Source organism: Coffea arabica, chromosome 4c (assembly GCF_036785885.1).
Source record: "Coffea arabica cultivar ET-39 chromosome 4c, Coffea Arabica ET-39 HiFi, whole genome shotgun sequence".
In the NCBI taxonomy this organism is placed as follows: Eukaryota; Viridiplantae; Streptophyta; class Magnoliopsida; order Gentianales; family Rubiaceae; genus Coffea; species Coffea arabica.
In genome coordinates, this window is record NC_092316.1 from 16,220,026 (window position 1) to 16,244,109 (window position 24,084).

General features: G+C 34.8%; 1 protein-coding gene across 1 annotated transcript; it reads left to right on the forward strand.

Moving 5' to 3' along the window:
- The first annotated feature begins 7,309 nt into the window (after positions 1-7,309).
- LOC113739056 (zinc finger BED domain-containing protein RICESLEEPER 1-like) lies at positions 7,310-8,287 on the forward strand. The gene is made up of 3 exons (XM_027266302.1): positions 7,310-7,873; positions 7,992-8,052; positions 8,136-8,287. The coding sequence occupies exons 1-3, from the start codon at positions 7,310-7,312 to the stop codon at positions 8,285-8,287; spliced, it is 777 nt and encodes a 258-aa protein (XP_027122103.1).
- The last annotated feature ends 15,797 nt before the right edge of the window (positions 8,288-24,084 follow it).

Consider the following 24,084-nt stretch of genomic DNA (forward strand, 5'->3'; position numbering starts at 1 on the left):
ACAGAACAAGACCCAATTATCAATTATTTTATTTTGTATTTCCTTAATATCAAGATTAAACTAAATGAAAACAAGTGGATTAATGCATCATATAAACTATGGAATAGCACAAGATAAATCACTATTAGTTCTATACCTTAGCATAAACTTTCTGGTCATTTACATCCTTTACTATCACAATAATCATCTTTCATTCTTCATCCCAAACGAATCCACTTTGTGTTTTCAAGACACCTGTAACTATTGCATGGTACTTTTTTCACAGTCTGAAGTGATTTTTTATGTTCTCTTTTGTCAACTCAAGACCTAATTCAGAGTTCATATATTCAAATATAGCTTGTAAACCTTGAGGCTTCCAAGAATCACTGTCGCTCTTGTTCCCTTTAACTATTTGGTCAAGCAAGACCTCAGCCAAGACTTTATCCATTATCTTATTTTATGAAATATAGCCTCTAAATTTTTCTGTTGATTAAGTGTGAGGAACTGGATTTTTATTTATTTATTTATTTATTTCACTGGTTTATCTAATTATTTATTATTTATTCATTTGTTTCAATTAATTTATTTCATCCATTTTAATTGCATTTACATGGTACATTGCCCTAATTTATATTTTAGCACATTTGTCTTTACAATTAATTTTTCTACGGCTCGATTAATGAGAATTAGTAAAAACACATTTTTCGAGACAATATTTGGCCCGAGAGTGCAATAGTCTTGGAGAATTAAGGGTGATCAATTGTAGACTAAGAAAAGTTAATTGAGCGATTAGAGGTGAGTGAGTTGATTAAGCTTAATTAGGAGCACTAATGGGTCACTATTCACTTGTTGACTTTTTGCATCAAAGATAGCTTTTTGTCATTTCATTTTTCTCATCAAATCACTACACACAAAAAGCCCCCAAACCCTCTCATTTCCCCATCCCCTTGGCTGGCCACCCCTTTCCATTTTTAGCCAAAAATTTCAGCTAGCATTTTCTTTATTTTGCTCCCAAAAAACTTACTCCAACCTAGTCTATTCTCTTGGATCATCATCAAGCTTAGTGGGAGGCTTGAAGGAGGAGAGATTCTTGGTGGTTTAGATCTTGACTTCTTGTGGTTTGGCCTAATACTCGTGGAGGAAGGGTAACTCTCCAAAATTCTTATTTTTCTTCCAACTTATGGTTAATTTTAGTTACTTTTAACTAGTGAATCTTGGGTTGTTGATGGGTTCCATGAACCTTGACTTTAGGTAGATGTCTTGAGGTGGATTTTTAGGTAGTGGTCTTGAGAATTTATTGTTTGTTTGGTTGTTGTTTTGGTGAGTTATAGTTTGGTTTTGGTATGAAGATTTGGAAAGAAAATTTGAAGAGAAAGTGGTGCAAGAACTGTACGATTTTTGCTGGTTCATTTCCCTCATTTTAATTTCAAATTTTGTGGTTATTTTGATGCCAAAATACTTGTTATATATTGGGTTATATGTGTGTAAATTATCTCTCAAAAAGCATTTCATTTGATTGAGTTAAAGTTAGGTTGAAAGAAAGAAAACAAACCTGGAGAATTTCTGATCAGTGTAGCCGTCCAGTGCACACTCAATAGCCCATAATTTTTCGTTCAGGATCAAAATCAAGTGCTATTTGCAGCATATGAAACTAAACTCTGAGGGCTTTCTAACGGTATAAAATGCACCTGGTAGTTCGTTTTCTATGAGCCGTAGTGACTGGCAAAATTGGCTGTTTTTCTTCATAGTTTTAACCGAGAAACAAGCATAGCTGCAGTTTGTAACTCATTTTCACTCAACTTACAAAATGAATTTGAAGACAATTTCTTCTAATGATTTTTAGAATTTTGAATCTAGTTTTCAAATGCCACAAACCATGCTAATTTTGAACTTGTGTAGCCTTAGTTATGACCTGGTTTCGAAATTATGTCGAGTGTTCCAAAGCTGGAATTCAGTGAACCAGGTTTCAAAAATCAGTTTTCATAAAACTATTGTATCTTGGTGTAAAAAGATCCAAATTGAGTTATGTTTGTTGCGTTTGAAACTAGACTTGGAGTTTTATCTGTGGTATAAATTTCAAGGGTTGGTTCGATTCCAATGAATTTTGACAATTTTCCAAAATTCACTAAAATGCAAGACTGTTTTGCTCTGTTCTTACTAAAATAGTGATTTGGAGATAAGATTTGACTGATTTTAGATTTGAATTTGGAAAAAGTATCTTCTAGAGAGTTTTAGTTCATTGAATTTATTTTCCAATGGTATAAGATTTGTCAATTTTAGACTTATAAAACTCAAGTTATGATTTTTCAAAAAAAGTTGCCAAAACTGAATTTTTCTTTATAAAGTGATAAAGCTCCAAAGTGACTTGGAAATATTTTCTAGGTTTCAAGCCTAACTTTCTTGATTATTTGCACCACATTTCATACTTAGGAAATGCATTTCACCCCTAATCTTATGCTCTTGGTTTCCATGAAATTAAACCATAAAATGGTAAGTTTTAACTAGAGTAATTCTTCAGAAATTTCACTAGTTTTGTATTCGAAACTTGGAACTTTTAATTTCAATATTTACTATGAAAATGAGTAGCGTTTTGATGGATTTTGACTTCATAAGATTAGAAAACGTGAATGCTCCTTTATATTCTAAAACTTGGGCATAGAATTAGAGGTTTTGAGATATTAAAATCATATTTTTTTTCTCGATTTTCGTGCCAAAAATTAAGTAGAAAACTTTCTTTTTGGAACAGAGATTGCTTGTCACGACTTAACTCGAAAATGACTTTTGAGTTCTCTTTGAGTATTATTTCAATGATTAAGCGAGAAAGTCTCTTTTATTTCGACTTGAAAATGTGACTTTCGAGCGTGGGTAACAAGAGGATAATTTTCTGGTTAGCCTTGGTCGAGTACTTAGATAACAATGATTGTGCATTTCTCAGATGGTCATGTGGACGCCGAGGAGTTTGTCTGACCTCTTGCTTTTGTTATTGCCTTGCCCTTGACTTTTGATGCGTGTCAAATGCATGTTTCATGTTATTATGATTGAAATGATAATTGTACAAGTACTATGTGATTCGTGAACTTGCTGAGACGAGGGTGTACTTTACCACCCTTGTCCTCTCCCTCTTAATTAATTGACACTTGTTACATGAATGTTTGTAACTTGCACTTGTACTCGAACATGCTTTAACTCGTGAGTTCTGAACGGCAGCATGTACCACACCCTATTTGGGTGGGAGGTGCCCTTCATACCGAGTCAGTACTATAAACGATTCTAAATCGATTGTAACGTTGTCTCATCGACCAATCATACTTGTGGGGACGCCCTAACCTATTGGCTAACCTCGTAACTCAAGTCGGAAAGGGTTTGGTTGAGAAGTTTGGTAAACCTTAGGAAATGTTATAGTTTGATCTTTTGAAATCTCGTTTGGCATACTTAATTAGTATTGCCACTTCATGCTTGTTTGGTTCCGGATCTGAGTGTTATGTTGGATGGAGGAAGTAAGTAGAGCGCTACGGTCATATTGTTACTTGAGTTGATGGAGAGTCAACCTCAAATGGGTTGAATCGATCGAGACGTGGCTTGAAAGTTCATGTATCCTTCCACTTGTGTTTATTTCCTACTTGTGCATTTAAATAAAAATTCATATTAAAGTTGCTTTCAAGTATGCTATTTGATTAATTGGTGCTACTTGTTTGCTTACTTGCTTGATTTTTTGGTCTCACTGAACGTTAACTCATCTCTTTAAGTTTGTTTTCCTTAGCAGAACTTGGAGGTAAAATTGGTGATTCTAGACTAGCGGCTTTTGGTGGACGCTAGTATATCTTTTGTATGTTATGGGAGATATTTGAAGTGTAAATGATAGTCTTGGGAGTTTTGGACTTGTATATTCGAAACATTTCTTATTTATAAGTCGATGGTTGACTTGTAGTTCTTTATTAAGCTAAATCGAGTGCGTGAGCCCTGACGAGAGTTAGGCAGGCATCCCGCTGATATTCTAGAGTTTGCCTTAGGGAGAAATAGGGGCGTCATAGTTGATATCAGAGCGATAGATTTGAAATACCTGAAATAGGGTTAGGAGTTCTTATTCGTGAACTTTTGATCATAGAAATCCGTGATAAACCTTAAATTAAATATTTGAGTGGCACTAGTGATTTTAAGGACCTAACTTTTAGTTTTGTGGGTTATTTGTAGGATATGGACAGTGACAGTGATAGGATCGAGGGATCTTCCCCAATGATTCGATTTCGGATGGTTGGAGGATCCTTCTGAAGATGTTGGGTCTACGAGTTCGGTCAACTTATATTAGTGACCTACTGATCTTTTCACTTTTGCTAAGGATTTAGAAATGATGATCCTCGTCTTGAAACCTTTTGTATTTTGTTGCATGTACCTCTTATATTTTGAGACACTTGGATGCCTATGTCCTGTACTTGATATTATTGACTTGATGTATATACTCTTGACATGTATCATGACTTTTAGTTTATGTAAAGAACTATACTTTAATTTTAGAGTGTTCATGCAACTTGTTTATGTTTTAAATTTCTATATTTATTTTTTCTCTTTTAATGATGCGTTTAAAATCTTGCTAAATGAATTGGCGAGAAGATGGATGGAATTGTGGGCGTGGATTTCGTCAACCCCGTACTCCCGAGAGAGATGAGGGATCAGCGCCTGGTTTGAACAAAAACTCTAAGAATGAAAGGGGTGACTAGGGGTGGCAATTTTCGACACGACCTGAAAACCCAACACGAACCTAACACGAAATTAATGGGTTTGGATTTAGATTTTGAGAAATCGGGTCAGAATCGGGTCAGACCCGCCAGACTCGAAAACAAAACAGGTCAAAATCGGGTTAACACGGGTTGACCCACTAACCTGATTTTAAAATAAAAATAAATAAATAAATATTAAAAAAATATATAAAAACTTAATAGTAAATAACTAAATATAATATACCAAATAGGCAAATATCACTTATCACTACGCAGGCAGAAGCAAAAATCACGCCGGCCCTAAATCTTTCTTCCCCTTTTCTGCTATTCTCCTCAAAAATTCTAAACGCAGCTTTTCTCCTCCAAAAAGTCTAAGCGCAAAGGCAAAACCAGGCGTCCCTTCGAGTGTTCCTCAGAACCCCTCATCAGGTTGGTCCGATTCTCGCTTGCTTCGTTTGATTATTTAATTTATCTTATTAATTTCGATGAGAGGATCAAGATCATGATAACTCTTCTGAAATGTTACATACTTAGTCAAGACTTCCTTTACTAGTGTTGGATCTGTCAGAGCCACCCTCGGATATCGTCCAATCCACATGAAAGAATTTTTTCCTGCAAACATATATATTTCCAAACTATTAATATGCGTCAATTTTCACACACACACACACTAGGGGAGAAAAAGAAAAAAAAATACCATGGGTTTGGAGAGTTTTGTAGACATCAGGCATCATGCGTTTTATGATATTATCTCCAAGCTAAATAGGCTTGTACAAAGTTTGCTTGAGTAATTTATCATTTTCATGCTGGTCTCCTCGCAATAGCCTATAGGGATTTCCTTTGAAGCCTTGTTCCCTGAGAATTTTCTCAAGCCTCTTTGGCTTCAACCAATAGACTTCGACCATCCCATAAAACCAGTAGATGACATAACCTAGCAATCCCAATAAAGGTAATAACTTGAAGCTCGAGACTTCCATTGTTTCAGGAGGAAGGACTCTAGCTTTCTTTCTTGGGTGGGAAAGAAAGAAAAATGATAGAAAACTGTGCAACTTAAGCATATGGTTGAAGACATTTAACTATTTTTTTGGTAGTATATATTCCATATACAAGACAAAATTATTTGGCTCTTAAAAAAAAGAAATAATTTTGCTCTTAAAATGTCTCTAATCTTGCTAGTATACACGTTGTTAATGTTGAAAAGATTATTTGTTTTTTATTCCTTCAATTTTTTTGAAACTCTTAAATAAATTTGTTTATTTTAGATTCTCAAGAAAATAATTAGATTAGGTTTTCTGTAAATAGATACTTGTTGAAGCTCCTACTGGAATTTTATAATTATTTTGTGCGGGCATGGTTATGGCCTGGTGGCTGCAAATATATAGATGACCAAATGAGCAGACCAGACCTACTTGGCATGATTAACAGTTTTTAATCAATTTGTTCATCTTGATGATTAACAGATGGATATAAGTATGACATATCCAAATTCAGTCACTACTGAAGAAAATAGTGATACCGGGAGCAGTAGTGATAGCATCAAGGAAACAGGCCACACCAACCAGCAACCTCAATGCCCGGAGACTAGTGCAATTGGAAAAAAGAAGTTATCTCCAAAAGCTATTATTGATGTGCCTGGCAAGAAGAGGAGATTAACTTTAGAAGTTCGGGATTACTTCAACTTTATTCCCAAAAAGGATCCAAATGAAGAGTTAAAGTGCAAATGCAAGAAATGTGGGAATGAATATTCTGCTGAGAGTAAAAGTGGGACAGGTAATTTGCATCGACATACAAAGAAGTGTTTGAAAATGACAACAAAGGACATTGGGCAGTACCTAATCACTTCTGACAAAGGTACTTTAGGCACACGAAATGCACAATTCAGTCAAGATAAATTTAGAGAATTACTTGTGCATGCTATAGTAAGACATAAACTGCCATTTTCATTCATGGAGTATGAGGGGATAAAAAATGTTCTTACATATTTGGAACCCCAAATTAAACATATCACTAGGAACACAACCAAGTCAGATATTAAAAAATTGCATGCAAGAGTAACTAATAGACTTGGTAGTGAATTGCGTGGATGTCCTAGTCGAATATGTTTAACTTCTGATGCATGGACATCTATTGTTACTGATGGATATTTAAGTTTGACTACACATTTCATTGATAGCAATTGGCTGCTACAGAAAAAAATTCTGAATTTTTCTTATATGCCTCCTCCTCATAATGGTGTTGCCTTGGCTGAAAAAATTTATAGCTTGGCTAGTAGTTGGGGTATTGAAAAGAAATTATTTTTCATCACATTAGACAATGCTTCTGCAAATGATTCTTGTGTTGCAATACTTAAGAATCAGCTTAAGTTGAAAAATTCTTTGGTTTGTGATGGTATGTTGTTTCATGTGCGCTGTTGTGCACATATTCTCAACTTGATTGTGCAAGATGGTTTGAAAGAAATTGATAAATCTGTGGAGTTAATAAGAGAATGTGTCAAATATGTCAAGAGTTCTCAAACAAGGAAGTTAAGGTTCATCGAATGTATAACACAGACTTCTCTTGATTCCAAGAAAGCTTTAGTTCAAGATGTTCCTACTAGGTAGAACTCCACATATAGGATGCTGTCCAGTGCACTTTATTATCGCCTTGCATTTGGTCACTTACAACTAAGTGATTCAAATTTTCGATGCTGTCCATCTCTTGAAGAATGGGAAAGAGTTGAAAAAATTTGTGGCTTTCTTCAAGTTTTCTACGAGGCAACTAATGCTTTTTCAGGGTCCAATTATCCAACTAGTAACTTGTACTTTTCTCAAGTTTTTAAAATTCAATTGAAGCTGTCTGAGGAGTGCAATAGTTCAGATGATTTTATGAGGAGGATTGGTTCCCAAATGTTTGTGAAGTTTAATAAATATTGGTCCGAGTTCAATCTCTTGTTGGCAATTGCTGTGGTATTTGATCCTCGGTATAAATTTCAATTTATTGAATTTAGTTATAATAAGTTGTATGGCACGGGGTCTAATGAATTAGTCAAGATCAGAAATGCACTTTTTGATGTCTATAATGAGTATGTGAAGACTTTCAACATACCCGGTGCATCGTCTTCATGCTCTCGAGGTAGCAATGAAGTATATTCTCATGGATCCAAGGACCAAGAAGACAACCAATCATTTGATGTTTTAGAGGTATGAAAATTAAAATTTTGTAACTTTATTGCGTTCTAAAATTATTATTGTGATGATGATTTTTAACTATTTTGTTTTATTATCGTATCTAATATATTTCTGTTTGTAACTTATATAGGAATTTGATCAATTTGACACTTTTGAATTTGTCTCTGGTGCACAAAAAGTCAATTGGAATTGTATTTAGATGAGCCAAGAGCTAAACGATCCTCACATATTATTGTTCTTGATTATTGGAAAGCTCAACAATTTTGATTTCCAGATTTGAGTAAATTGGCAAGGGACATTCTATGTGTTCTAGTATTGACCGTTGCTTCTGAATCTGCATTTAGCCTTGGTGGTAGAATTTTGGATCAATTTCGTAGTTCACTTTCACCCCAAATTGTTGAGGCTTTAGTTTGCATTAAGGACTAGTTGTTTGGAGATAAAAGTGAAGGTAAATACAGATTTTTTTTACATATTTTACTGTTCTGATATTGTTACTCATATATTTTTTTCATTCTTATAATGTAGGATCTCTAAATATGAATTTGGAGGATTTAACTCAAAATATCATGTCTCTCAATATCAACAAGGATGAGATTGATGCAACAATAATTGAGGATTCAAATTCTAATGTTGTTAATCTCTAATCCATGATATTTGATGCATGGTAAGTTAATTTTTAAATTTGATTAAAAATATTTTGTAAGATTTAATACGTGGTTTAATATCCAAGTAATCTTTCTTTCTCTTTGGTGTTGATCATGATCCTCCTAGCTGGAGTGGTTGCTATGAATGTTGCTTGGAGGGCGCAAATTATGAATGTTGTTGTTGTTGAAGATGAGGGCAGGACATTGGTTGGCCTTGGAACACCACTTTTGTCATAATTTAATATTATGTTAAATTGTAATATATTGACTCTAAACTTGTGTGAAATTGGAGCTATTAAATTTGACTTGTGTTCTGCCCTCATGCTATGAATGTTGCTTTGAGGACGCAAATTATGAATGCTGTTGTTGGCTTGTTGCTGATGATAAGGGCAGAACATTGGTTGGTCTTGAAACACTACTTTTGTCATGATTTATCATGTGAATTGTATTATATTGACTCTAAACTCGTAATTTTGGTTGGCAGCCTTTGTTTTGATTATTTTAGTTGAATTTGTTTGATTTGTGTGAAGTTGGAGCTATTAAATTTGGATAGATGATGTATTACATTATTTTTACTCTTGTAATGTCTTAATTTAGTTTGGAATTAATTCTATTAAAAATCACAGCCGGTTAATCTGTCAGTAAATGGGAAGTAAATTTTAGGTCGTTTCGGGTCAACCCGCTTGACCCGCCAACCTGAAATTGTAGGGTTCAGGTCAGCATACCTGACCCGCCACGAGTTGATGGGTCGGGTTCGGGTTAATAGATTTTTTGACTGACCCGACCCGCCAACCTGATTTAGACCTGATTGCCACCCCTAGGGGTGACCAAGTGACTACGGCCTTTAATCACATAACTGATGTTCTTGAGCGTTTATCTGAGCATTAAGACCCTGAGTCAATCAACCAATTTAGAAATCAAGAGAGGGATGAGGATAGAACTCTAGAGCGGTTCCTGAAATTCGTCCCACCTACGTTTCATGGAGGATTTGATGCCGAAGCAGCAGAAAATTGGTTTGAGAGGACGGTAGAGATCTTTTCTGCTATAAATTATGTCGCGGAAAGGCAGGTAAATTTCGCCGCCTTCCAGTTCGAGGGAGCGGCGCGATCATGGTGGAATGTTGTGAGGGCAAAGTGGAAAAGAGAACAAATCCCCTGAATTTGGACAAACTTTGAGAGGGAGTTTAATGCCAAATTCCTCCAGCCAATGATACAAGAAAAGAAGGAGGACGATTTTATTAAGTTGAAACAAGAGTTACTAAGTATGGTTAAGTATGAGGAGTGGTTTACCAAACTTTTCAAATTTGCCCCTGAACTAGTGGTCACGGAGCACAAAAGAATAAGGAGATTTATTCAAGAGTTAAATGTAAAAATCCAAGAATCATTAACAACTGTCCAGATCACAACTTTTACGGATGTCTTGGATAAGGCACAGAGAATAGAGAATGCTAAGTTTCAATCCAAAATTTTTCATGCTGGAAAGAGGAATAATCCAAGTAATGCCTTTGGATCGTCCGAAAAATCTACCCAATCCCTTAAGATGGGAAGAGGGGTTGGAGGAGTAAGGATGTCCGGAAAGTTAGGGGGAGCTCTGTCAAGGGGAGTCTCACCAAAAGGAAATCATAGTGAACGAGATCAGTAAAAAGGGAGTTTTCAAGTTGGTCAGACATTGACTCCTCGTGTGACTTGTGGATATTGTGGCAAATCTAACCACACTGAGGTTGAATGCTGGAGAAAGTAAGGAAAGTGTCTGATCTGCTGTAGTGCCGAATATCAGATTGCGAATTGCCCTAGTGCCTTTAAGAAATGAAAAAATTCTCAGCAGCCTGCTAGATCTGCTTCAAAGCAGTCGAGTGCCGGAGGAAACCGACCAAAAGTGCCAGTTAGGATTTACGCCTTAGACAATCAGCAAATTCCTAACTCAATCTGGTGGAAGGTACGATCCCCATTTTTCATTGCCTAACTAGGGTTTTAATTGATTCCGGGACAGCCAATTCATTCGTAGATTCTAACTTTATGAAGAGTATAGATATAAAGTGTGATTTCTTGCCTTTTGATTTGGAAGTTAAGACTCCTACGGGAAACCAGTGTCTAATTACTAATAAAGTTTATAGAAATTGTGAGATTTAAGTTGGTGAGAGAAAATTGTTAGCAGATTTATTGAATTTAACAATTAAGAGATATGATGTGATACTTAGAATGAATTGGTTAGCTCGATACCATGCTCAATTGGATTATAAAATGAAACTAGTAGAGTTGCACATTCCGGAGGAAGCAACTTTGAAATTAGATGTGAGAGGTAGACTAGCATCATCTGCTTTAATTTTGGGGATTCGAGTTAGGAAATTGTTGAGTAATGGGGTTAAAGGATATCTAGTCTTTCTTATAAATATACTTGGGGATAAAGTGAAGTTGGAAAACGTGTCAGTAGTAAGGGAGTTTCTGGATGTCTTTTCAGAGGAATTAGAGATGTTGCCTTCGGAGAGAGAAATAGTGTTTAAAATTGATATAATTTCGGGGACGACACCTATCTCTAAGACGCCTTACAGGATAACTCCAACTGAATTAAAGAAATTGAAATTGCAGTTACAAGATTTATTAGGAAAAGGTTTTATTAGAGAAAGTGACTTACAATGGGGAGTTCCAGTGCTCTTTGTTAAGAAAAAAGATGGGACTTTGAGACTATGCATAGACTATTGAGACTTGAACGATGTGACCATTAAAAACAAATACCATTTGGCTCACATAGATGAGTTATTTGATCAGTTGCAAGGGATCGTGGTATTTTTTAAATTGGATTTGAGGCAATACTATTACCAGTTGAGGATCCTAGAAGTTGATGTGTCTAAGACCACTTTCAATTCAAGATATGAGCATTTTGAATTTATATTTATACCCTTTTTGTTAACTAATGCACCAGCAGCATTTGTGAACTTGATGCATCGGGTCTTTAAACTGTATTTGGATCAATTTGTGGTGGTATTTATTGATGACATATTGGTGTACTCTAATTCACGAGAAAATCATGAATGGCACCTGAGGATAGTTTTGCAAACTCTGAAAGAGCACCAACTTTTTGCTAAATTTAATAAATGTGAATTTTGGTTGAAAGAAATAGCCTTTTTAGGTTATATAGTCTCTAAAGAAGGGATTACTGTGGATCCAGCTAAGATCGAAGCTATTTGTAAGTGAAAACGCCCAAAAAATCCTTCCGAAATTCGGAGTTTCTTAGGTTAAGCAGGATATTACCACCGATTTATTAAGTACTTTTTTAAAATTGTAAAATCCCTAATCGAGTTGACTAAAAAATATAGCAAGTTCATATGGGATTCTAAATGTGAGAAAGGGTTCTAGGAGTTAAAAAAATATTTGATCGAGGCATCTGTATTAGCATTGCTAACCAGAGGAGAAGGTTTTATGGTTTATACAGATGTTTCAAAGGATGGTTTAGCGTATGTATTAATGCAAAACAAAAGAGTGATTGCGTATGCCTCTCGTAAGCTGAAACCTCATGAGCAGAATTATCCGACCCATGACTTGGAATTAGTGGCATTGGTGTTTGCCTTGAAAAAGTGGAGACATTATCTGTATGGAGTAACTTTCGAGATTTTCACTGACCATAAGAGGTTTAAGTATTTATTCTCCTAGAAGGAGTTGAATTTGCGGCAATGTCGATTGGTGAAATTTTTGAAAAATTATGACTGTACGCTTAACTACCATCTGGAAAAGTTAATGTAGTGGCAGATGCTCTAAGTGGTAAGGTACAAGTGGCCAATTTAATGGTGAGAGAATGGCACATGCTAGAGGAAGTTATTGTTAGAAACTTATGTCTCGAGCCACAGAGGGTAATTTTTGGGAATATTACTGTAAAGTCTACCTTGTTAGATTGAATCAAAAAAACTAAAAAAGGAGACTCTGAAGTGCAAAAATCGATTGAGAAAGTTCAAAAAGAGGAAAAGTTCGACTTCAATTTGGGGACCGATAGAATGTTAAAGTTTAGAAATAGCTCAGTGGTGCCAAAAGATGAAGATCTAAAGAAGAAAATTTTGGACAAAACTCACCATTCTAAGTATACGGTGCATCCTAGAGATAATAAGATGTGTCAAGACTTGAAGAGACTTTATTGGTGGAAAAATATGAAACGAAAAATTGACCAATTTGTTTGAACTTATCTCACTTGCCAGCAAGTTAAAGCCGAGTATCAGAAACCGTCTGGATTATTGCAGCCGTTAGAGATACCTAAGTGAAAATGGGAGAATATCACAATAGATTTCATATCGGGGCTACCAAAGATTTAGAGAGGGCATGACGCTATTTGGATAATAGTGGATCGATTGATCTAATCTGCTTACTTTTTGCCGATTAGTATGAAGTACTCCTTGAAACATTTGGCTAAGTTGTACTTGGACGAAATTATAAGGTTGCATGGGATACCGGTGAGTATAGTATCAGATCGGAACCCTAAATTTGTGTCTCGATTTTGATAAAAGATGCAAGAGAACTTAGGGACTAAACTGAATTTTAATACTATCTACCACCCGCAGACCGATGGACAATCGGAAAGGACAATCCAAACCCTAGAGAATATGTTGAGATCTTGTATTTTGAATTTTGGAGAATTGGAGTCAGGACCTTACACTAGTGGAATTTACGTATAACAACAGTTTTCATTCCTCAATACACATGGCTTCTTATGAAACCCTTTATGGGTTGAAAGTGTCGATCTCCGATTCATTGGGACGAAATTGGGGAAAAAGAAGATTTTGGGCCCAACTACCGTGCCTTGGATTGAGAAAGCTTTTGAAAAGGTGAAATTGATACGTTAGACGATCCGAATGGCTTAAAACCGCCAAAAGATATATGCAGATAATCGAAAAAAAGATTTAGAGTTTGAGGTTAGAGATAAAATATTCCTTAAAATTACACATTTGAAAGCAAGTTTAATGGCGGGAAAAGGAAAGAAGTTACAATCGAGATTTGTGGGGTCCTATAAGGTCATCCAGCGCATAGGGAACGTGGCCTACAAGTTGGAATTACCATTGAATTTATCCAAGATTTATGATGTCTTCCATGTCTCCATACTTAAGAAATATCATCCCGACCGTCTCATGTGTTACGACCAGAAGAAATAAAAATTGATGAGAATTTATCATATGAGGAAAGACCGGTAAATCTCTTAGATCGAAAGGTAAAGGAGTTAAGACATAAGTAAATCCCTCTAGTGAAGGTTTTATAGAGAAATCACGAAATTGAGAAAGCAATTTGGGAAGTGGAAAAGGAGATTCGAAAGAAGTATTCAGAGTTGTTTGTAAATCAAGGTATGAATTTCGAAAACGAAATTCTTTTAAGAGTGGAAAGATGTGAGGACCAGGATTTTTATTTTATTTTTAATTATTTATTTATTTCACTAGTTTATCTAATTATTCATTTGTTTCAATTAATTTAGTTCATTCATTTTAATTGCATTTACATGGTACATTGCCCAAATTTATATTTTAGCACATTTGCCTTTAACATTAATTTTTCTACGGCTCGATTAATGAGAATTAGTGAAAATACGTTTTTCGAAAAAATATTTGATCCGAGAGTGCAGTGGTCTTGGAGAATTAAGTGTGATCAATTGTAAACTAAGAAAAGTTAATTGAGAGATTAGAAGTGAGTAAGTTGATTAACCTAAATTAGGAGCACAAACGTGCCACTATTTACTTGTTGACTTTTTGAACGAAAGATAGCTTTAAGTCATTTCATCTTTCTCATCAAATCACTTCACACAAAAAGCCCCCAAACCCTCTCATTTCCCCATCCCTTTGGCCGGCCACCCTCTCCATTTTTAGCCAAAAATTTCAGCTAACATCTTCTTTATTTTGCTCTCAGAAAACTTACTCCAACCTAGCCCATTCTCTTGGATCATCATCAAGTTTAGTAGGAGACTTGGAGGAGGAGAGATTTTTTGTGGTTTATAACTTGACTTCTTGTGGTTTGGCCTACTACTCTTGAAGGAAAGGTAACTCTCCAAAACCCTCATTTTCCTTCTAATTTATGTTTAGTTTTAGTTAGTTTTAACTAGTGAACCTTGGGTTGTTGATGGGTTCCATGAACCTTGACTTTAGATAGATGTCTTGAGGTGGATTCTTAGGTAGTGGTTTTGAGGATTTATTATTTGTTTGGTTGTTATTTTGGTGAGTAATAGTTTGGTTTTGGTATGCAAATTTGGAAAGAAAATTTGAAGAGAAAGTGGTGTAAAAATTGTCCGATTTTTGTTGGTTCATTTCGCTCATTTTAATTTAGAATTCTGTGGTTATTTTGATGCCAAAATTCTTGTTATATGTTGGGTTATATGTGTGTAAATTATCTCCCAAAAAGTATTTCATTTGATTGAGTTAAAGTTAGGTTGAAGGAAAGAAAACAAACCTGGAAAATTTCTGATCAGTGTAGCTGTCCAGTGTGCACTCAACAGCCCATAATTTTTCTTTCAGAAGTCAAAATCAAGTTCCGTTTGTGGCATATGAAACTAGACTTTAAGAGCTTTCTAACAGTATAAAATGCACTTGCTAATTCGTTTTCTATGAGCCGTAGTGAACCGACAAAGTTGACTGTTTTTCTTCACCGTTTTAACCGAGAAACCAGTATAGCAGCAGTTTTTAGCTCATTTTCACTCATCTTACAAAACGAATTTGAGGACAATTTTTTCTAGCGATTTTTTAGAATTTTCAATCTAGTTTTCAACGCCATAAGCCACACTAATATTGAACTCATGTGGCTTTAGTTATGACCCGATTTCGAAACTGTGTCGAGTGCTTCAAAGCTGGAATTCCGTGAACTAGATATCAAAAATCAACTTTTATAAAACTATTTTATCTTGGTGTAGAAAAATCCAAATTAAGTTCCATTTATTGCGTTTGAAACTAGATTTGGAGTTTTATCCGTTGTATAAATTTCAAGGGATGGTTCAATTACAATGAATTTTTGACAAATTTCCAAAATTCACTGAAATGCAAGACTGTTTTGCTCTGTTCTTACTGAAATAGTAATTTAAAGCTAAGATTTGACTAATTTTGAATTGAATTTGGAAAACGTGTCTTCTAGAGAATTTGAGTTCATTGAGTTTATTTTCCAATGGTATAAGATTTGCCAATTTTGAAATTATGGAAATCAAGTTATGATTTTTCAAAAAAGGTTGCCAAAACTGAATTTTTCCTTGTAAAGTGACAAAACTCCAAAGTGATTTGGAAATATTTTCTAAGTTTCAAACCTAAGTTTCTTGATTATTTGCATCTCATTTCATATTTAGGAAATGGATTTCACCCCCAGTCTTATGTCCTTGGTTTCCATGAAATTAAACCATAAAATGAAGCGTTTTAGCTAGAGTAATTTTTGAGAAATTTCACTAGTTTTATATTCGAAATTTGAAACTTTTAACTTCAACATTTACTATGAAAATAAGTAGCGTTTTGATGGATTTTAATTTCATAAGATTAGAAAACGTGAACGCTCCTTTATATTCTAAAACTTATACATAGGATTAGAAGCTTTGATATATGAAAACCATCTTTCCTTTCCTCGATTTTCATGCCAAAAATTAAGTAGGGAACTTTCTTTTTAGAACCGAGATTGCTTGCCACGACTTGACTTGAAAATGATTTTTGAGTTCTCTTTGAGTATTATTTCAACGATTAAGTAAGAAAGTCTCTTTTACTTTGACTTGAAAATGTGATTTTCGAGCGTGGGTAGCAAGAGGATAATTTTTTTATTAACCTTAGACGAGTACTTAGGTAACAGTGATTGTGCATTTCTCCAGTGGTCACGTGGACGCCGAGGAGTTTGTCTGACCTCTTGCTTTTGTTATTGCCTTGCCCTTGACTTTTGGTGAGTGTCAAATGCATGTTTCATGTTACTATAATTAAAATGATAATTGTACAAGTGCTATGTGATTCGTGAACTTGTCGAGGCGGGGGTGTACTTTACCGCCCTTGTTCTCTCCCTCTTGATTAATTGACACTTGTTACATGATTGTTTGTTACTTGCACTTGTACTCGAACATGTTTTAACTCGTGAGCTCTGAGTGGCAGCATGTACCACACCCTATTCGGGTGGGAGGTGTCTCTCATACTGACTCAGTACTATGAACGATTCTAAATCGATTGGAGCATTTCTCATCGACCAATCATGATAGTGGGGATGCCCCAACCCATTAGTTAATCTCGTAACTCGAGCCGGCAAGGGTTTGATCGAGAAGTTTGATGAACCTTGAAAAATGTTATAGTTTGATCTTTTGAGAACTCGCTTGGCATACTTGAATAGTGTTGCCACCTCATGCTTTGGTTCCGGATCCAAGTGGGTGTTATGTTGGATGGAAAGAGTAAGTGGAGCGCTACGGTCATACTGTTACTTGAGTTGATGGAGAGTCAATCTCAGATGGTTTGAATCCATCGAGACGTGGAAATAGCTCTTGAGAGCTCCTATATCCTTCCACTTGTGTTTATTTCCTACTTGTGCACTTAAATGAAAATTCATGTTAAAACCGCTTTCAAGTATGCTATTTGATTAATTGATGTTATTTGTTTGCTTGCTTGCTTGATTTTTTGGCTTCACTGAGCATTAGCTCATCTCTTTAAGTTTGTTTTCTTTAATAGGACTTGGAGGTGGAAGTTGGTGATTCTATACTAGTGGCTTTTGGTGGAAGTTAATATATCTTTTGTATATTATGGGAGACATTTAAAGTGTACATGATAGTCTTGGGAGTTTTGGACTTGTATATTCGAAATATTTCTTATTTATAAGTCGATGGTTGATTTGTGGTTCTTTATTAAGCTATATCGAATACGTGAGTTCTGACGAGAGTCCGGCAGGCGTCCCTCTGATACTCTAGGGTTCGCCCTATGGAGAAGTGGGGGCGTCATATTCAGTACTTGATTGAGATTTTTCAAATTGGCTCCCCTTTCCTTTCTTTCCTAGAAAAATATAACAAAACATTACTTATTTACCCAATTAAAATAGTTTCATTTCGTAACATACTTCAACATGTGTTATTAACAATCTTGCAAGCGTATTTCTAGCCTAATTTATGACAAAAAAGAAATGCAAAGTAGTAACTTATTACTCCACAAAACCAAATTTTGACCTCCACAACTAAACATGATTCTAGTCTAAAGTCATAACTTCATCAGCATTTTACATATAATCAATTCTAGTCTAAAGTCATAACTTCATTAACTTGGGGTAGTACCAACAGCCTAGCCTATATATCTATCTTGTCCAAAAATTGAGGCATTTACACCACCAGAACAAGTTGCACTTCTTCTTCTTCTTTTTCTTCTTCCTTTTTTTTTTATATTAATACACATTACTTTGTTGAAAAAAAAGACTTGTTTGAAGTGCATGTGTCTCATTTTTGCATCTCATTTGATGAGAGAAATGAGATGCATGTGCCAATTCTATTGTTAATTTTTAACTTAATAAGCAACCATATGAATATCAATGTTTTCTTTTAATTTCTTTCCACCCACAAAAGTAATCCAACATTGAGGCTTAGTTAATTAGAACTAATCCCATATAAGTTTAAAATATTGAGCATGAAATTGAATAAAAATTGTAATACTGTGATTCACAAACCAAACAGAACTAGTAATTGTTAACTGTATAAAAAGAGTGTTGAGAACTTTGGCAAGTAATCCCATTTTACCAAAACGACTAGAAGCAAAATTGCTATACAACAATAAGCATAACACCCTTTTCATAGCAACTTTGACAACTAATCTCATTTTTCATGACTTTCCCAAAAAATTAATTTACACTAACAAGGCCATTACAATAACAGTGCAAAATATAAAGACATAACACTCAAAGAAACACAAAAATCATACTTACCATCTTTCATCTCTTACAATTTGGCCTTTTGGATATAAGACTGTGTAAATATTAATGGTAAGTTATGGTATCATGCATTACATTTCAAAAATAAAAAATTACATGGGGAGGAATGATTAACATGGATGTACAACTTATACCTGTAGTAAGTGAGAGATAGTGTTGTTTTCCCAATAACAACTAAAAATCAGAAATATGAACCCGAACATTCAAAATTTTTGAAATAACATATATAAAACGTATACCAATTTCACTAGTTAAATTTTAGAACACCAAATTTTAGAAATGCCAAAATAAAGGACACTTAAGAAAATGAAAAAAAAATAATAGTTGAAATTAAGAAAATCTTCAGGATCCTAAAATTCAACTAGTTAAGCTTGCAACATTTAAATGAATGTTAACAAGTCTATTCAAAAACAAGTTTCTAACTTTCCTTTACTAGCTAATTGCAGAAATTCAACATACTTTCTCTGTTCTAATCTAAAAAAATCCCCACTTTTCTATTTTGATGTTTTTCAAACATTTGATTGGCTAAATTGTCTAAAAATGTAGTCCATTCATTAGTACCTCTAACAGTAGTAATTTGCCCTTCATTTTCTTCAATTTCTACATTTCTTTTTAATTGTTGGTCAACTTCAACCAATAAAGGATCATTAAGCATCTCCTCACATACAAATTTGTGAAGAATACAACTTGCATTAATAATTCTAATTTGCGTCTTTACATCATAAAAGGAACGTAGGATGCTTCATCGTTTATTTAATAGGCCAAATGTTCTCTCAATAATATTTCTAGCTAATGAATGCCTTAAATTAAATAGATCTTTAGGATTAGTTGGAGCATTTCATCTCCATAAGTTAAGATGGTAGCTAGTTGATCTATAAGGAGCCAAAAATCTAAGACCATTTCCATAAGATAATAACGATTTCGAAAAAAATGGTATTACTACTAGTGAATAGATAATACTCAAATACTAATATAAACTCATATTCATGATATACTAATCTATCCTCGATAGACTTTTAAGCCATTAGACTTACTAACCACAACATGTAAAACTCTAGCATCAGGTGTAAAACTCTCCTACCTGGGTGGTACGTACAAAGTTAGCATTGCAAACACCTAAAACATTAGTGCTCAAAGTTTGCTTCCTATTGTGATATCTACATTTGTCTTTTGCTAGAGCTATGAGTTCAATAAATCTCCTGTTCAAAACTCCAATAGCATTCTAAAACATGATTATCAAATTTATAAGTACTAAACCCACTAAATAACAATAAAATCCTGAACAATTTCAAGTCACTAGGAGTACCTCAGACCATCTCTACCTATTGTGTCTCCTCTTTCAAGTACTATTTGATTGTCATGCCTAATGTAAAACTTTCTTATCTTTTAAACTGCTCTTAAGGTTGCATGGAATTTTTGACTTGTTGTTTCTCTTGAGTGTCAAAGAGTGTTCTTTGTTGTTTAATTTTTGAGACCGAAGTCAAGAATATGTAGAAATGTTGCTATAATTTTTGTAGTGGTGACATTTCTTATGGCAACTAGTCCCCTTTTTTCCCTTGATATATTCCACAACCTTAAAAAGACCCTAGGTGTTATGCATAATTTATCTTTGCATGTTTGACCATGGCATAATAATATTAACCGTAAAGACCTTTTGTAGAAAAAATGGTGTAGAACAGAGTACACTAGCCCAAGACCAATAATAAGCTATGAAAAAATAATTAAGAATAAACTATATTCAACAAGGAAACAACTCCTCTTGACTTGCTCACATCAGATACAATTATATATTTATAGGGATAGGAATCCCTCACAATTAATGCCAACTAACAACTAAATGACATCAATAAACCAAAAGATAATTCTAGACTTACAAGAAAGTAACAATAGTAAATGACAAACTAATTGCTCTTCATTAGTCTCAACAAATCAACTATAATGTTTAACACTCCCCCATAAAGTGATTTTTTAGAAACTAATCCAAGTTTGGCCCTAAGCACCTCAAAAGCTACCTTAAGAAATGCCTTACTTAAAATATCTGCAACATTCTCATCATCTCATATGTCTAAGACTTTGATAGTACCATCAAGAACTTTCTCTCTAATGAAATGGTGCTTCAATTCAATATGTTTGGTTCTTACATGACAAACTGGATTGGAAGCAAGCTTGATAGCATTCTGATTGTCATCAAAAACTTCAGGGGGTCCAAAAATAGGAAGATAAACATCTTCAACAAGTCTTCTAAGCCATACACATTCCTGAGCCATAAGAGCATTAGTTTTGTATTCTGCATCTGTTGTTGATAGTGAAATAGAATCTTGTTTTTTGCTACACCACGACACTCCTGTTGAACCATACAGAAATACATATGCTAAAGTAGATGTATGGTCATCCAAATCTCTTCCCAAATCAACATTTGTGTATTCATGTAGTGAAAAATCAGCACCACTCTTGTACAGCAATCCCGTATCAGATGTGGTGTTTATGTACTTCAAAATTTTCTTTGCCACTTCTAAATGTGGCTTACATGGTAGTTGCATGAACCGGCTTCTAAAATTGACTAAAAACACAATATTTGTCCTTGATATAGTCAAATAAAGAAGACTTCTAACCAATGTGCGAGAAGGACGAGGATCCAAAAGAAGTGAGCCCTCTTTGCTCTTAATCTTTGTATTTGCATCAAGAGGAGTAGAACATTTCTTGTTAATCTTCATTCCAAATCTATCAACAAGCTTCTTGGCATATCCTTCTTGTGTTAAGAAGATTCCATCCGTTACAGACTTCACTTCTAAGTCACGAAAATTACTTAACTCCCCAAGATCTTTCATTTCAAATCTCATTGGAAGTTCAGCTCTTAGATTTGCTACTTCTTTTTCATCAGTTCCTATTACTATCATGTCATCCACATACAACAATACCACCATATGTAGATCTCCAAAATTTTTAATAAACAAACTAGAATCAAAATGGCTAGCAAGATAATCACAAAAATGCAAATATTTAGCAATCTTTCCATACCAAGCTCTTGGAGCTTGTTTTAATCCATAAAGTTCCTTTTTGAATTTGCAAACAAAGTCAGGATGGGTCTTAGAGATGTAACCTGGTGGTTGTTCCATGTAAATCTGTTTATCCAGCTTACCATACAGAAATACATTTTTCACGTCAAACTACTATAGTTCCCACCCTTGAGATGCTGCCAAGGAGATTAGAACTCAAACTAATATCATTTTTGCCACAAGACTAAAGGTTTCCTCAAAATTTTCACCGCGCTTTTGAGAAAAGCTGCGAGCAACCAGCCTTACTTTGAATCTATCTATGCTGTTATCTGCTCTCCTTTTTAGCTTATAAACCCATTTAGATGTGATAGGATGTACATTTCCTCTCTTTGGGACAAGATCCCAAGTTTCATTCTTTATTAGTGCTTTCATTTCTTCATCCATAGCCAGCTTCTAATCCTTTGAAGCCTTGGCCTCTTCATCGCATGACGGTTCATCTTCATCCACTGGTCCTGCAAAATAACATGAGTAAGTGGTGACAAAGTTTTTATCTCGATAACGGGCTGGTTTAATGATACTTCTCCTTAGCCTTTGATTTACTGATTCTGAAAATTATTCTAAGGAAACATCTTGAAGAGATTGTTCAGTCTCATTTTGACAACATATACTCCCCCTTTCGCATGACATGGAACCTTGAAGACTGGAAGAACCATTTGTAGCTTCAACTGATATAGGCAAGATGGTTGTTTCTAGTAATTGAAGATTCTGATCTGAAGTGATCCCTTTTGGAGTGTAGTAGCTTGATATCTCATCAAACACAACATCTCTAGAAACAGTAAACTTGTGAAATTTAGGATCCATGCATTTCCAACCTTTCTTTCTATCATCATACCCTATAAAAATACATTTCTTTACTTTTGAATCAAGCTTACTCCTTTTGGAATCTGGAACATGAACATAGCAGACTGAACCAAACACTTTAGTGTTTGACACTAGGCTTCTCTCCGTATATTAGCTCATGTGGAGATCTCAAATTGGTTGGACTGAGAGGCATCTAATTAATGGCATATGCCGCACACATCATACCTTTTGCCCATAACAATTTAGGAAAATTCTTGGCATGTAACTAGCTCTTGTAAGTCTCAATAATATGTCAAATTTTTCTTTCAGTGACCCTATTTTTTGTGGGGTTTCTACACAAGAGAGCTACCTTCTTATCCAGAGTTGCTGATAGAAAGAAAAGAAATCATCAGAAGTGAACTCTCCACCATTGTCAGTTCTTAGCCTCCTTATCTTCATGCCAGTTTCACCTTTCACCATTTCTTTAAATTCCTAAAATCTTGACAAAACGTCTGACTTCTGTTTTACAAAATAGACCCATGTAAATCTTGTAAAGTCATCAACTAAAATTAACATAAATCTGAATCCAGAAAGTGAAGGTGTTCTAGTTGGTCCAAATAGATCTCCATGAATGCATTCCAAAGGAGTGCTGCTTCTTATGATAGACTTATCAAATGGGAGCCTATGAGACTTCCCAAATTGATAGCCTCCACAAATTTCCTTCTGATTAAAATTAGTTAAATTGGGCATGCCATTAACCAATTCCTTCTGTACTATAACTTTCAATTTTTCCATGTTGACATGTCCCAATCTTGCATGTCAGATAGAGACATTATCATTGCAGCTCATTTTTCAACATAAGATGAAGAAGCTGATAAAACATATAAATCTTTAACTCTCTTACCCATGTGAATGACATCAGCATCCAATACTCTTATGTTTTTAAGAATTTAACATTCTTTGGGCCAAAAAGAACAAAGCTACTAGAATCCACGGCATTTGTAACGGAAAATAGATTTTTCTTCATCCCTGGAACATGAAACACACTATTAAGAGTAATTTGATCATTGTCCTTATCATTTATGATGACCTTTCCTTCTTTTGACACTGAGTGTATGGAGTTGTCTGCTGTAACAATAGCACGTTTACCATTATATTGATGAAAATTTGAGAACTTGGATTCATCACTAGTCAAGTGATGCCCACAACCAGAATCAACAATCCATTCGTCTTCAAAATTGATGGAACCAATGCATCAATATCTTTCGTTTCAGCCACAAAACATTTTCTCCAATCTTTATCAGATTGATCATCCTTTTCTGCTGCTACAACATTAGATTCTTGTATGCTGACCTTGCAGTTCTTCATTATATGTCCAGGTTTGTGGCAACGGTAACATATTATTTTCTTTCTACCATCTTTCTCTGAAGACTCTGCTCTTTCTCTACTCAAGTGAAATTTCTTCTCTTTTCTTTTGAAATTCTTTCCAGCAACCAACAAGGCTTCTCCTTTCCTTTTTGAAACTTGAATACTGCCATTTCCTTAGCTAAAGACTCCTGTGAACTCAAAAGATTCTCCAACTCTTCCAAAGATGGTTGTTGTGCCTATCCTTGAATAGATGTAATAAAAGGAGTGTACTCTGGTTTCAAGCCTTGAACAATGTGACATCTTAACCGTGCTTCAGAGATTGGCTCATCTGGATCTAGTAATGATATCTCTGAACACAAGTTTTTTATCTTGACAAAGAACTGAGAAATTGAGAGTTCACTTTGTATTGCATTTGCCAACTCATTCTCTAGCATTTGTAGCCGACTTACATCCATTTTGTTGTATAGTCGATCGAGAGTTCCCCAAATCTCATTTGTAGACTT